Genomic DNA, 15,358 nt, shown 5'->3' with positions numbered 1-15,358 from the left:
AAATTGATTCCAGTTCATTTCCACATACTGCGAAAACTGGCTTCCAAAGACTTAAAACCTAGCTGAGATTGTAATAATAATGTAATGATGCAGTTGCAAAAACAATGTTTTACCACTTTGCATAGTGCTAGGTCATCAGTGAGTCTTGAGGTTTTTAGGAAGAAGCACATATTAAAGAGGAAGTAAAAGACCAAAAAACACAAAATGTTGTCATTTTTTAGAACTTAAAAAAATTAGGTGTATGCGCAATTTGACATACTGTTAAAGCCTGCAGAATTATTTTCTGTAGCAAAAGCGGTTCAGTGCCCTATATTTGAACCACAAGCTGTACTGAGCTGGGGGTGAATCATTGCGAAGCACCTTTACTTTTCTACTGAGCGGAAATTTAATACAGATCAGAGGACTAGTGGAAACAAACTGCCATCTTTAAGTCAACGCTCAGGTCAGGTGAGTTAGAAATGATCAAAACCTGTCTACCCTTTCCTGTTGTAGCCCTTTAAGGAATTTTACTTTGTACTCTGTGTGACAATGATGGGGTCATGTTGAGGTTTAGAATTGTTCAGTGGGATGATAAGTTGACATAGTACATTTTTTATTTCTCCACCAGTGTATCTCTTATAATGCCATGTTTTTTCAGTGGTTACTTTGGTGCCTTTTGCCACCCAATACTGCACCTATAACCGACAGTTTTATATCACAGCAAATGTGTTTATAGGACTCACTGCCGATGTGTTTTCTTAGTGGTGCTACAAACTTGTCTTGTATAACTTGCATAACTTTGTCTAGGGAATATTCAGAAAAAGGAAAAAAAAACACTAATAACAAAACATCCTCTTTAACAATTTCTAAGATATCTTTAATGTATTGATGAAAAAGTGTAAGCTTTTCATTTAATTTGCAGTTCACTGGTGCCCCTCACACTGTTTGCATATCTGCATACTGGTGTTCAGCCAATTAGCAATTTCAAGTGCAATACTGTAAAACATACCACAATGCAAATTTAGAACAAAAGTACTATAATGAATGGCCTTTGAGACTTTTGAATCAGTTCATCAAGATAACAGAGAGATTACAGAGATAAAAAGGAGAGACAGAAAAAGAGAGAGACTGACAGTAAGAAACCTTTCTTGAGATCAGCGCCGTTGCCTGTCATTTGGGTACCCTAAGCACAAATGCTTTGTGGTGCCATATCGTTACTAGTACCCAGCTTATTGTGCTGATATTTTCACGAGCCTGAACTTTTGGTGCCCCCGCCGGCACTTGGTGCCCTACGCGCTGTGCGTAACGTGCGTGTGCGGAGCAACAGCGTTGCTTGAGATGTTTTGTCTCTTCCAAATAAATGTCTGTCAGTGGAAGTTCCTGGGACTTTACTTGGACTGTTTTGGTCCCGCCTTCCTAGTGTCAGCTGTGGAAACTCCATCTCTCGCTTCTCTTTATAGAAGTCGGTTCAGTCAGTTCCCCCCCCCGCCAGGAAGGCTTATCTACGGCAGACATGGCTCAGAGCATGAGCCTCAGAGCATGAGCCATGTCTGTTTTCTTTGTTAGTCGTCTTTTTTTGTTTTTTAATTGTCTTATCCCACAGACACGGACTATGGCAGCTGCAGGATGGGTCTTCTTGCTGGTTGTCCTGCTGTCTCAGGCTTTAGCTGTCGCACATTGTGAGTACTGATCTTTACAACTGTCCTGAGGTCTTGAACAGCTCGCGCTGTTAGGCAGAATTTCTAAAATTGAAACTCTGGATATTACAGAGGACATTACGGATATTAAACATTAATAAAATAAAGGTAGGAAAAAAACAATAACAAGCTATAAAACTTAGCGAGCGAAGATCGCTCCCGAGGAAGGAATAAATCTACAAACTAAGGCTAAAACTCAACAAAAACACACAAGAACAAAAACCTAAAATATCTATTCTTATAAACGAGAACAAAAATCACTCAATGAAAGTGCTTACGAGACAAGAAACTACGGCTGTGACAAACACGTGAGGGTAACGGGGAACAGCTGGACACAATCAGGTAATCGGGGAAGACAATCAGGCAGGTGACACATGAGGAAAGGCAGCTGACCTGAAACGAGAGGAGAGTTGCTTTTCAAAATAAAACAGGAAATGACGAGACAAAAACCCAAAATAAGACAAGACCTCACCGTGGTGTGACCTGCTGACTCTTAGGTTTTAGCATTTTCAGTTTCAGTACTCTACCAATGTAACATAATGTAGTAAGATTTATTGACAGTATTCTGTATACATGCAGAGGTATGGGATAGTAACAAAGATAAAGAAAGTAAGTACAAAATAAGTAAAGAACAAGAGAGAAAGAAAATTATTATAGTTATGTCATTTTAGTAAGTCAGTTAATTGGTTTGAAAGCAACTGAGTGACCGGTGACTAAAAGAACAAGTAAAATGAAAAAAAAGGATCACTTGATATTGTGAAAGGTAGAAGATGGCAGCTTTAAGAAACTCCCCATTTGCAGGCGAGACAATTTATTTATGAAGATATGATCTTGGAACACACAATATAATGCACTGTGGTGAAAGCAGGGCGTCTGTGTGGTATGTGGACAGTCTAACAAATCTTTGATCAGCCAAACAAGTTCAAACAGAAGGTAGACCAAGCTTTTAAAGGGATAGTTTGGGTTTTTTTGAAGTGGACCTGTACAGGATATTTGACCTACAGTAGCAATGCACTGCTGTGGACGGGGACTTTTTTGTGTGTGTGTTATTGTGTGATTTTGGTTCATCTGAACCAACCCTTTAAAAAACTAAAGTCACACAATAACACCAACAAACTAACCAATGGAGGCAGTGTTAGACCAGTGTGCTCTGTGAGGTTAAATTGCATGTTTTGTCAAAGAAGTCTGGTGACCTTAAAGACAACATAGATTAGATATAACAACCTCAGTTTCTTAAACTATTAATGCAAGTACAGAGCAAACAAAAACAATATTGCCCTTCCCCAACATTCTGTATTAATTGTAGGCCTGGGCAATATTACCAAGAAATAAAATTTATCAGATTTCTTTTAACAACAACAGAGAAACATCATTAGGACTTAATTTGCAAAAGATTTCCTTAAATAAATATTGGGTAATATCACCTACAATAAATAACATGATTGCCACAATTGGTGATAGTTAATAGACAATATGTTATTAAACGCTTCTGCCCCAGATTCTCTGGTCCCACCCTGAACCTCTTATAAATTCTCTGTACCTCATATAAACAGATTATTGTGGACTGACAATATGACTGAGTAACACATTTATTTAGCATTAGTTAAAAACACTTGGATCAAAATAATTTGTATTATAGACAGGACTGAGCAACACTTTCATGGTTCCTGTAATTTATTCAGTCAGTGGGACTTTTTTACGCCATGGAGAGACAGTTGTCACAGAGCACAGGGGAGGCACCTTTGGGTGAAGTTGTAGATAGCTTTGAGGCTAACTTCAGTATTGCTAAACTCAGCTGCTGAAAAATAACCCCCCAGATCTCTGCTTAGCTCTCAAGTGGATGTAGAATTTATTTGCTGACAAACTTTAACTCATACTGAACATGTACTGTTACTTTCTACTGTTATAACTGAAGTACTGAAGAGGTGCTCAGGCCCACAAATCATCTTCTTATGTATATTCTAGACTTAAAGGAACATGCCTGTTCAGTATGGACCACAACCAAAATGACATCATCATTTTCAGAATTTTTGAAATGCAAAAATTACCATTCCCACTAAAATCCTGACTCATATATACCCAAATTGTGACCTATTTCACTATCGTTTCTCTCTCCCCCACAGTGTTGAGTGCTTTTAATAAGGCTATGCTACTCAGAGCATTTGCATTTAGCTAAGTTTTGTCCTGTATGATGTTGACATGACGTCTTTATTATCCGCAACATTTCTCTGACACCTGAGTCATTTTGTCAAATTATACAGGACATGCATGGTTTATGGTTAAGTCCCTACAGCGACCTCAGGGTCAGTGGATTCTTTCAAATTAAATAGGTCAGCAAACATCTGCCTTAACACCTTTATGGTCTCCAGGAAGTCTCTGACATTAAAGACGTCAGCATAACAGTACAAAGGAAATTGTTCACTCAGTGTGAAGTTACAGTAAAATCTTGAAAACACCTTTAATAGCTTACTGTATAAGTCTTCTTTTGGTGAAAAAAGAATGAGGAAAAATTTTAGAAACTCTCCATGTTGGAGCAATCAAGAGCTTTGACATCAGTGACGCATGAGTCAGCTAATGAATTGACAATCAAAAAAAAAAGTTAAGAAATGTGATGGGTTGTTCACTTTGGTATATTCTCTATGTCAAGTAAGATTCCAGTCTCTTCAAAAGTTTAATTTTGTCATTAAATGACAGAAAAAAATACAACTCCAATGCTTTCTGAAACAGTCACACTAATGTTCCTCTCTATATTTGATGTGCATGTTTGTACAATTTAGCACATAATGCTGATTGCCCTCTTTTTATTTCTAACACATTCAGTAACACATTACTATTGAATGTAAATTGAGTTACAGATTATTGATATCCGTGGTTGGATTGGAAATAAATTACTCATCATTCCGGAAGAGCTGCATTCTTTCTGACTGATGAATTAGGTCAGCGGGTGTACAACTAGCCATCACTTATAACAATTCCTCACAGAAGAAACCTTTTAGATGAGAAACAACCTAAAAGATATCCAGTTGCCTTCACTTCTTGCACTGAAACTATCATGACCCAGATGACTGAGAACCTACATCGATGTAATGCAGTGGAGTTAATCATTATGAGCTTTTTGCCATTTTTTAGAAAGTGGGAAAATGTGGTGATATTGAACATCTTCTGTTATACTAATATTAGTAAATGTCAGGAGAATGTGTTCCATTTCAAAATTTATGATCCAGTTTTGAACTCTTTTTTTATAACTGGCCACACTGTGGTGCTATCTGCACTGAGAACCAATCAGTTCTCCCATGGAAACAGAAACATAGCTGCTTCGGCAGAAATAATGAATGACTGGATGAATGAATGAATAAAAATAAAAAATGCATTAATGACTGTTTTACTCTTTTATAATGCATGCAAAGTTATGATTTGTGCCTGAGAATGTTTCTTTCAATGTCACTGACTGAATAACTGGTCTCCCTTTGCATTGTCACTTCCAGACCACAGCAGGGACACAGACACCTACTATGTCAGTGCTGGCCACCTTTTCCTGCTGAGGTGCCACATTGCTGATGCTCACACCAACGTGACCTGGAGCAGAGAGGGGAGCCAAAGGCAGAGTCTGCCCAATGGAGTGGAGGTCAGGGATGGGTTACTATGGTTTCTGCCTGTGCAGATGTCTCATAATGGATCCTACGCTTGTGAGAAAAGGTATAGAAACTCTTGTTTCAGTTTAGATTTGGCTGCATCTAATTCTGACAACACAAACATTGCAAAATTGCTTTGTGAAGTGCAAAGAGGGTTTTCTAATATTTTGTCTAAAACTCTTTATATCAGTGAGGGTAGGATCAAACATAAACACCTCTATATAATGCAGAACAGTTCAACAGCACCACAAACTAGGTTTCTCCAAAACTATCGTTCACACAAAAGAGTTCCAGCATGTAACTCCTTTCAAAAGTACACGTGGTTGTTTTTGTATGAATTAAAAGAGAGAGAGAGAGAGAGAGATTATGAAAATATTGGACCATTCCTTTATAACCCATTAATGTCTTGATTTCCTATCACCTTTTTTTGTCCTTAAACTCCTCAATAACCTCCAGTTAAATCTTCCTTTTTTGCAATAATTTCCCTATGTGCATAGGAATAATTTGGAAATTATCTTAGTTTTCACAAACCAAACAAACCAGCGTAGGTTGTCCTATCCTGTCTCACTGTTTATCTCCCTCTCTTTAGGGATGGGACTGGATTGAGGATGAAGTTTGAGCTGTCAGTATCCAGTGGAAAGTGTCCTGAACTATCTGAGACCAAATCAATCCCCAAGGGAGTCAGTGAAGGTCTTCCCTGCAAACAGAAAGACATTTTCCAACTGAATGCTACAAGAAACATACAATGGCTGAAGGTATGCACAGTTCAGTGATATGTCTGTGCTGTGTTTAGGGCTTTTATGTGCCTTACTGTATGTTTTCCCACTTTATTTGTCTCAGAGTTTAGGTTATTTTGGGTGCAAGCAAAGTATGTAATTTATTGATAGCAATTTGCGCAGCTGACCGTTGTGGTAAGGGAGACAACACTTCCCCCTCCTGTCCACATCAGGAACATACAGAGAGACAGTACTGGTGCACTACTGTCAAACCTCTGCAGCAGTATGTTACCACCAGTTCCTCTTCAGCATTAAACACAAACAATAAGGCTGGTGATTTCTTATATTTTCCATGTTCCCAAAAAAAAAAAAAAACAACAACAACAACAAAGAAACAGACCACAACCAGCAATAAACTGATCCTACTAACTATTATTGTGTGTGCAATCACAGCTTATTGCTCTGTGATACAGAGCTCCATTGTTGTCCAAAAATGACTTGAAACACATGATTGAGTCATATTGTTGTACTGCCAGAAACACAGCCACTGTCATCCATTATAAGTATATATATATATAAATATCCACATATGTATATAAATCCTACATACAACAAAAGTGTAATATCAGTGGCTGGTATTCCCAAGAAATGCCCTATTCAAGTGTTTATAATATTACTTTGTAAAGGAGGTTTTGAGAAGAACAGAAAAGAAGAAACAGCATATTTGTGGAGCTAAAGTGCCACAGACAGGGCAAGGAGGTTGGAAGGTACTGAGTAATGGAGCAACACATTGTTATAAAAACAAGGCTGATGAGAAAATGTTCAGTAACACAGTGGTGAACTCTGGCTGTCTGAGGGCCAAGTCCCACAAAATCCACCTACCAGCGACTCTAAAGCTCACTAAATTAACACATCATTTGTTCAGTTTATATCAGAACCAAATACAAATATGTGAATTTGTAGTTTTATGGCAGTTCATGTGCTAATCTACTTCTGGAAGTCACTCTCTTGGTTTCACCTCGTTTTATTTTAATTATGCCCACTTTCATGTGTTCTTCCACTTTTTTTGCCTTATTTAGTAGTCGAACCTACACTACCATAGTATTTAGTATGCCGGAAAAAGATCCCAGTAAAAAAAAGAAAAATTAAAATTAAATCCCAATACAAACTACATTATGTAGACAAAGGTATCCAGACACCCCTCTTTATGGGTTGCCTTTCAGGCGTTGGGCTGGGCCCCTTACTTCCAGTGAAGGGAAATCTTAATGCTTCAGCATACCAAGACATTTTGGACAATGCTATGCTTCCAACTTTGTGGCAACAGTTTGGGGAAGGCCCTTTTCTATTCCAGCATGACTGTGCCTCAGTACGCAAAGCAAAGTCGATAAAGACTTGGCTGGATGAGTTTAGTGTGAAAGAACTTGATTGGCCCACACAGAACCCTGACCTCAACCCCATCCAACACCTTTGGGATGAACTTGAATTGAGATTGTGAGTCAGGTCTTTTCACGCAACATCTGGGTCAGATACTGAGTCTGACCCAGATCTTGACCCATGGGCAAAATTTCCCAAAGAAACACTCCAAAATTATGTGGAAACCCTTCCCAGAAGAATGGAAGCTGTTACATCTGCAAAGCTGTCTGTGTATTTACAATGTGATTTTATTAAAGTCCCTGTTGGCGTAATGGTCAGATGGCCTAATACTTTTCTCTCTGTAGTGTCATGCCAAATGCAGCGTCCCAGTAATACCAGTGTGTATTGTACATGTTTCTGTGTGTAGGACTGCCAACCAGTGCAGCCTCAAGGGCAGCACATCTATGTGCATGACAACGGCTTCATGAGACTCCTTCCCGCCTCAGAGGTGGATGCTGGGACATACACCTGCCTAATAGAAATTAGCTTGGATGGCAGAGACTACACCGCGGCACGCAGCATCCAGCTGACTATTGAAAACGGTATGAACTGTAGAACACACACACATACATGATGGGGAATTCTTTTTCATGATTTTTCATTTATTTTGTCTTTGTACAAGTTACAAGTTACAGTTGTACATTGTACAAGTTATTTTACGACTGTCATGTTCTATAAGATAAGACATTAGCAAGAACAGAAGACAAGTTGTGCCTAGTGAAAGTGAATGAGTCTCCTCTTCCCTTTGTTTTGTTTGATTTACATGTGGGTTCCCACAACTACAGTAACTTCCCCAGAGTTCATCTTAGTTAATTTGGCTTGTATTGTATTGCATCATATTCTTTTGTCTTACCTTGATTACATGTCTTCAGAAATTCCAGTCTTTACTGAGATTGAAATGGTGTACCCTCAACAGGAAGTGGTCATCGTAGAAGTGGGCAAGTACACTTTCACATTTATTTACTATCATCATGTCATGTGTGAATCAGGTTTGAGTTTGCATTTTAAAAAAATTGCTGGACATGCCACTAGGGCTGTTTATTGTGTGTTATGTCTCCAGTTTGGGTAAATGAAATCTAGTCAAAATACAGGTGCAGGGAGGTGGGTAGAGATCCATAACTGCACAAAAGCATACAAAAAGGACAATTTCTCTTAATGAAAGTGAAAGGGCAACCAGATGAACAGATAAACTAAACAGCCACAAGGTCTTAACTAATACAGGTTAAATGAAAAGAATCTGAATAGATGAGTCTGTCAAATCATTAGATAACATGAATCTCCCAGGTGGTCCTTCTGTTAAGCGCATGTTCAGTTAAGAGAGAAAATAGAGAAAACCAGTTTCAACAGCTCTGAAGAAGAGGCTCATCCAGCAAAATCTGGTCTCATGGAAAATATATTTTTTCACCGCTTTTTGGTCTAATTTAACTTGTGATACGTATTGCTAAATTCTAAGGCACCACAAGTCAAACAGACTGGGAGCCACTTGTCAAATAAACTGATTCACTGTGTTGCTATAATAGCACCATATCTGAACTGCTCCAGAGCTGTATATTCATGTCTTATCTCTCCTGCTTGAAGAACTACATTTCCCACTATCTTTCCATGCACTGTCTAGTTGTAGTGCCATGATACATATTTTACATACATACATACATATTTTTACTTTAGCATGATGTGCTTTATGTGCATATTCATGGAAGGAGACACTGTTAATAAATGCAGGGAAACTGGATATTGTTGTTCTCTATTGTTGCTTATTTGAAAGAAGAAAAGAAAGAAAATAAACAAATCATGTCTGATAATAAAGATTCTTTTTATTATAATTTAATTTAATTTAATTATTTTTTTCAGAACTTTTCAGGAGATATGAAAGTTCTGACATGCTCAGACTTTATCCAAATTGGTTTTTAGAGGTCTTCATGGGACTGATTTCTGGAACCCATTATAGTAAAGTTCAAGAGTGTTCAACAAGCAGTGACAGTTTTACCAAACACTATGATGTGTGGACTGACAGCTGCTTTGTTTTTTGATGTCACTGATGACCAGGTATGAGAGTAGAGCTGCGGTGTCTAGCCTACGTAGGCTTCAGTGAGGACAACGACATTTTAATGTACTGGACTGTTAACTCGACGTACGCTGATGACTACAAGGAGCTCAACGAGTCCTGGAAATAGTGAGTTTCTGTCCATGGACATGGGAGGGGCTGTGAACAAAACAAGATACACAAATAAATAATTCACAGAAGCAGCAAATGCTGTACTGGAAACCAGTTCTTGACAAACAGGAGACATGTAACAGATGATAGAGGTCATTTTATTTTGACATGAATTGCAGTGTCATTCAAAATCAATAAAGTGTCAAACATCTTTCTGCCTCCCATTTCCTAAATATTGCTAATACAAACAATACAAAATCATTAAGACATACCGTTATTTGACATTGTTGCTTTGATTGCCTGATTTATTAGATTGCTACACCATATGAATGATTGATTGATCGACTGGTCCTGTTTCTTTTAGTATTCACGAGAGAGGCAGAGTGTATAGTTTCTCCACTCTGTCCATCTCTACAGTTCTTCATCAGTTCCTGAATGTCCCTATTCATTGCCATGTAGTGAGCCCAGCTGATAACAAAAGAGGCTCGGTGTGTCTTCAACAAGGTATTTCTTCTCTTCTCTTCTGATTCTATGAAACTTTATCGTGATGTGCAGGAAACATGAACTTTATTATCAACCCAAAAGAGAATAAAAACAGTTTTGAATGAATGTCTTAAAGACTTATTGGATTTAATTTAAACAATTTAAACAATGCAGGTTACATCATTTAACATTTAAATGTCAATATTTACATGTTGCAAATGTAAATGATTAATTGTATAAATGTCACGAAATCAAAATCATAAAATCTCTCAGCATTGACACATATAACTGTTTTCCTGACCACACCATATGGCCAAAGGTATGTGGACATGTGTGGACACCATAACCCATGGGAGTAGCGTGGTTATGGTTTGGGTTCCACAATAAAGCAAAATCATCTAAAAAAAAAATCATCAGCTAAAGCTTTATGGTAACAATTTGGATCTGAAAGGGTGACTGTGAGCCAGATCTTATCAACCAACATCAGTACTGGACCTCTCAAATTCTCTGGTGCCTGAATGCGAGCAAATTTGTACAGTCAGGTTCAACATTTGGTGGAAACCTGAAACTAGTACTAGTACTAGCAGATTAATGCCAGTGGATTATACTAAGATGTAAAGTATGTGATATTATGGGCCAAAATGTCTATGGGAAAGACCACTCTGTGTTCTCTACTATTTCTGTCCAATAGGCTTTATTTATATATTTTAGCTTCCCACTTCCCACTTTTTTTAAACCCTCACCAAGCATCCCTACAAATATTCTTGCATACCTCAGGTCTATTAAAACCCTATAAACAGTTTAAGGAATACAAGGAACATACTTTTGTGTTTGAAATGTGATATACAAAGAATGGTTAGTTTCCTAAAGGTTTCCACCAAATGGACCATTCCTGAAAGTCTTCCCGGAGATCTGCCTCAATTTGTTTATGTGTTCTCATTTGAATGGCTGACTTATTCTCCCTCTTCTTCTCTCCAGCTGACCACAGTGCTCTCCACACCAGTATTGCACTCTGCCTTGCTGCACCCCTAACCATTGTGGCCTTGATTGCTGCCTTCCTGTTGTTTAAAGTAGATCTCGTGTTGGCTTACAGGAAACTATTGAGGCATTTTTCCAAACAACACAGTAAGTCTTTTGTCTGTGGAAGGTTTGCTTTTCTGTGGAATTTGCATGTACGTCTATTCTCATTTGCACAGATGTCAGCATAAAGGAATGCAAGTTACACAGAAAACAGGAGTAGCAGGAAAATGGCAATGAAACACTAATTGAAACAGTTAAAGAGAATTCTGAATCTGAAACTTTAAATGGTTCTTCTTTACAGTTTCAGATGGGAAGCTCTATGATGCCTATGTAAGCTTCCTTCATCCTGACACCAGCTCAGCTGACACGGAAAGCTTTGCTTTGCAGATCCTGCCTGAAAAGCTGGAGAAACAACATGGCTACTCCTTGTACATCAGAGGACGTGATGACTGCCCAGGAGAAGGTCAGGAAAACTATGTCCTCTAATAACCACACTGAATACATTTCTTACCTCATAAAATATTTACAAGGTCTGCTTGTCTTCTTCATTGTGTTGGCTCCCATATACTACACATTCACATTATGCCTCTTTCACACATAGTTCCCAATTTCTTCATCTCCAAAAAATATTCTTCTAATATTCTTCTGTCACACACTGACGTACATACATTTATTAAATTAAAATGATTGAATACCCAGAAACATAAGAGAAGTTTAAAATTTGCCCAAAATCTCATGCTTTGGAAAATAGTCAACTGTAGTTCAAATACAGACTGTGAAATGTCTGCCCTTTAACTAAAAACCAGGTTGTTTTGATTGTACTTTGTTTCCTGTGTTTAATTTCCTGCAGCGGTTCATGATGTTATTGCTGCTACAGTGAGCCAGTGTCGCAGACTGATAATCATCTTGTCACCTAAGACAAAAGACTCCACTCATGGTGAAAAAGAAGAAAAGTTCTTACGTGACAACCAAGACCAGCTGAGCTACGAGCAGAAAACTGGCCTTTATGACACTTTGACTCAGAGTAACCCCAAAGTGATTCTGGTGGAAATCGGTGAGGAAAGACTCCATGTGCCTCATTAGAACAGAAATCTGTCTGCTTATTGAGCCACCAAAGGTTGTAAAGTAATGTCATGAGGATGCATTTCAGTACATGTACAACAGCCGCCCTCTGCTTCAAAAGTGATGTTTGTTGAGAACACTCTTGGGATCTAAAATTTTCAGCATAACAAACTAGCTTAATGCAGTCATGGATGGTTCTTTTCCAGGCACTAAAAGCAGAGATGGGAACGTGTCCTAAGAATTTAAAAGTGTAATGCACTTTACAATTTACACCATGTCTCAGCTCAAGAAACATGATAATAATGCAACACCTGAACAGAGTTCACTTGGTTATTACAGGATGTCTACTCAGGAGGTACTCATGCGCCTGAAGGAACTAATGCACTTCTATTCAGGCCATGTAACAGCTTACATTTTATGTATGTGTGTGTGTGTGTGTGTGTTACTTGACTTGACAAGTTTTGTCAATTTTTTGTAAACTTTTCTGCATGCTCCCAGGAGACCTTTTCTTGAAAATTTTGTTTTTAGCAACTATGACCTGATACTGGACTGGAGTGGAGCCACATACAAACTATGTTGAGTCTCACTGTGTGTGTCATGTTCTAGTGCCACCAGAGTCTGGGGTTGTGATACTATAATTAGAGTTTCATAGTTGAGCCAAGAGCTAACAACCACGCAGGCCAGGATCTCTGAAAAGTACCAGTGGGAAACATGCTTAAAATGTTTCACAAATTATTGTGATAGTTTGATAAAATAAAGATGTCCATACATTTAACATGTTTATTTATATATGATTCTATTCTGCCAGATGGTCCGGTGGATTACAGCTGCCTGCCAGAGTCTCTGCGCTATATCAAGAGGAAATATGGATCTCTGAAGTGGAAGAAGCCCTCCCCCGGGACACACAAATTTACAAAATTATGCTCGAACAGAAAATTCTGGAAGAATCTGAGGTATTACATGCCCTCAGTGCCAGACTATTACCTAAACCAAGTGAAAAACTGAATTTATCCATTGTGTTCCAGATGGGATGTGTTATATTATGGGTTATTACCACAGTGAAGTCCACCGTCCAATGCATGAGGATAAACTAAGCTTTCCACTAAGGTCTAGTCCTGTACCAGACTTCCTCACCTGGCCTTGTGGGCTAATAGACCTGGTAACGCTAGCACCTGTCTGAGAGTTTAAAACATTTAACTTATATCAAATCAGTTGTATGTTCAACAACTTTCCAACTTTCACCAAAGGTCCAGTTCAGCAGAAATGTTTGTATGCTTTGAGCTGGAACTATGAATTACTCTGTTTTACAAAATTATGTTTCTCATGTGTCCTTCTCCTATTTCCTTTTTTTTAAAAAAAACATGGTCCTTACTGACTGCTGCAGAGCAGTTTTAATTCCTTTTACCTTTTCTTGGTCAGCTTGACAAACATGGTTCAGAGAAAGAATCTTCAGTAGTTTGATAAGAATCAGAATAGAACATATAGAGCACAGATATCGACACAGTCAGTGCAGAACACCATTGATGGAGATCAGCAGCACTTTAAGCTGTCATTTCCTCCAGGCAGCCGTGGCCTAGAGATTGCAGAAACGTGACGGCTTGGAGGGTCACTGGTTCGATTCACCCTGGACTGGCAGGAAATTTTGCCGGCTGATGTGCCCTTGAGCAAGGCACTTAACCTGCCACTTCACCCTGAAATGGCAGCCCACTGCTCCTGTGTGTTTCACTGCATGCTGCATGTGTGTGTTCAATCAGTGATGGGTTAAATACAGAGAAGAATTTCAGTGTATGTAAACATATACTGACAATAAAGGTTTGAAGTTTAAGTTTAAGTATTATCCCAGCAGAAAACATTGTATTCAGTGTTTCAGGTCGACATTTAACTGTCAATAACTGTTTTTACCTCATTTTTTTCTGAAATTACTGTGTGTGTTCAGTATCTGACTGCTGCCTGAACGTGTATTGAATGTTTATTGCTCATATTTGAGCCAACTAGTTTGCACTTAAATTTCTACATGTGTACTTATTTCTAGGGTATATAAAAGAATATTTATCTTTGTATTGACAAGACTGCTGTGTTGAATATTGATTGAAGTCATGGATTGGTTGCATTCAATATTTCTTTTCCTTACTTAAGAACTGATGGAAAGTATTTGATGTATTCATATGACTATTGTTATTATTATTTTATTTTTTTATGTACTGTATTATACTGTAAAATTGTGTTCTCTCCATGTGACTGTAGGTTAAATGTGTTCACTGTGACAGATGATTAAAGATATTTTATTTTTAGGTTTGGGGATTCTTTACATTGTGTTCATTCTAATTTTGCTTTGACTATTGCTTATTGATTCAGAATTTTTATCAAATCTTGGTTCTGATTCCTGGAATATTCCATCAGTATAATGGGAAAATAAATCAAAAAAATAAAAATAAAAATAAAAACATATACACAATTATTTTCATTGTAATTATGTTTCTATAAATATTTATTTAGGATAATCGCTGCAATGCAACTGATAGTAACATTTTAAGTGCAATGCTGCAGTAACATCATGTGTAAATGGTAGACCCAGCACCTGTCATTGGTGAGAGGTCCACCGTTCAAATCCTGTGACTTATAGCAAAAAGTAAGCTTTTTATTTTTCAGTTGTTAGTTTCAGTTATGAATGACTTCCAGGAGAGACTGTCTGAAATCATTTCTCTGTGATGACATTCTTTTCATCGTGCTTTGAAATGAGGAACGCTTCCGCTTCCGTTTTTGGACCACTTGTTATACAAACTCTCTTCTGGCATAACCTGACCCCTTCTGGGTGAGCACTGTCAGGACGCGGCTGACGCATCCGTGTCAACATTGTTTACTTGTTGTGTATTAGGGCAGCATTTGAAGTGCAGATATAAGTAGGTAATTAATCACTCAATGTGAAATATTTGCATTGTTTTTCGGTTAGCTAATGCACACAAGTCGTGGGATCATTATCTATGTGTACAAGCAAGTTCAGTGGAATTTCAAGTTCGGAATTCAACTTTTAACAGTTCAGAGTTCAGTTATAACTCAGTCTGTTTCTACAGACTTTGTAAGAAACATCTGGTACAAAAAAAACTGACTTCCTACACAGAACTTACTTATCTGCTTCTCTTGAACAAACATACTGTTGAGCTTTTCTGAGAAACATTCCGTGTTTCTTATCTTCTAGATATT

At 38.0% G+C, this 15,358-nt stretch overlaps 1 protein-coding gene across 2 annotated transcripts; it reads left to right on the top strand.

The window, feature by feature from the left end:
• Nucleotides 1-34: 34 nt before the first annotated feature.
• Nucleotides 35-14,448, top strand: LOC124066892 (interleukin-1 receptor type 1-like). 2 transcript variants are annotated; one of them, XM_046403728.1, is made up of 12 exons: nucleotides 35-447; nucleotides 1,583-1,658; nucleotides 5,162-5,372; nucleotides 5,898-6,063; nucleotides 7,805-7,979; nucleotides 8,310-8,375; nucleotides 9,484-9,610; nucleotides 9,957-10,096; nucleotides 11,054-11,200; nucleotides 11,397-11,558; nucleotides 11,946-12,149; nucleotides 12,966-14,448. In XM_046403728.1, exons 2-12 carry the CDS (start codon nucleotides 1,592-1,594, stop codon nucleotides 13,160-13,162), a joined length of 1,662 nt encoding a protein of 553 aa, XP_046259684.1. In that variant the 5' UTR covers nucleotides 35-447; nucleotides 1,583-1,591; the 3' UTR covers nucleotides 13,163-14,448. The 2 variants fall into 2 exon arrangements, with proteins under 2 accessions (XP_046259684.1, XP_046259683.1); XM_046403727.1 differs by having other exon boundaries at nucleotides 35-1,658.
• The last annotated feature ends 910 nt before the right edge of the window (nucleotides 14,449-15,358 follow it).

The sequence above is a fragment of the Scatophagus argus genome, chromosome 11 (assembly GCF_020382885.2).
Source record: "Scatophagus argus isolate fScaArg1 chromosome 11, fScaArg1.pri, whole genome shotgun sequence".
Taxonomy (NCBI): Eukaryota; Metazoa; Chordata; class Actinopteri; family Scatophagidae; genus Scatophagus; species Scatophagus argus.
This window is presented reverse-complemented; position numbering and strand designations above follow the sequence as displayed.

What these genes read in the sequence shown, in the direction of transcription:
- LOC124066892 (XM_046403727.1), top strand. Translation starts at nt 1,526, where the DNA reads ATGTCTGTTTTCTTTGTTAGTCGTCTTTTTTTGTTTTTTAATTGTCTT. An exon ending in CTCAACGAGTCCTGGAAATA is followed by an intron (nt 9,611 to 9,956) that starts GTGAGTTTCTGT and finishes TGTTTCTTTTAG; the next exon opens with TATTCACGAGAGAGGCAGAG. An exon ending in GCATTTTTCCAAACAACACA is followed by an intron (nt 11,201 to 11,396) that starts GTAAGTCTTTTG and finishes TCTTCTTTACAG; the next exon opens with TTTCAGATGGGAAGCTCTAT.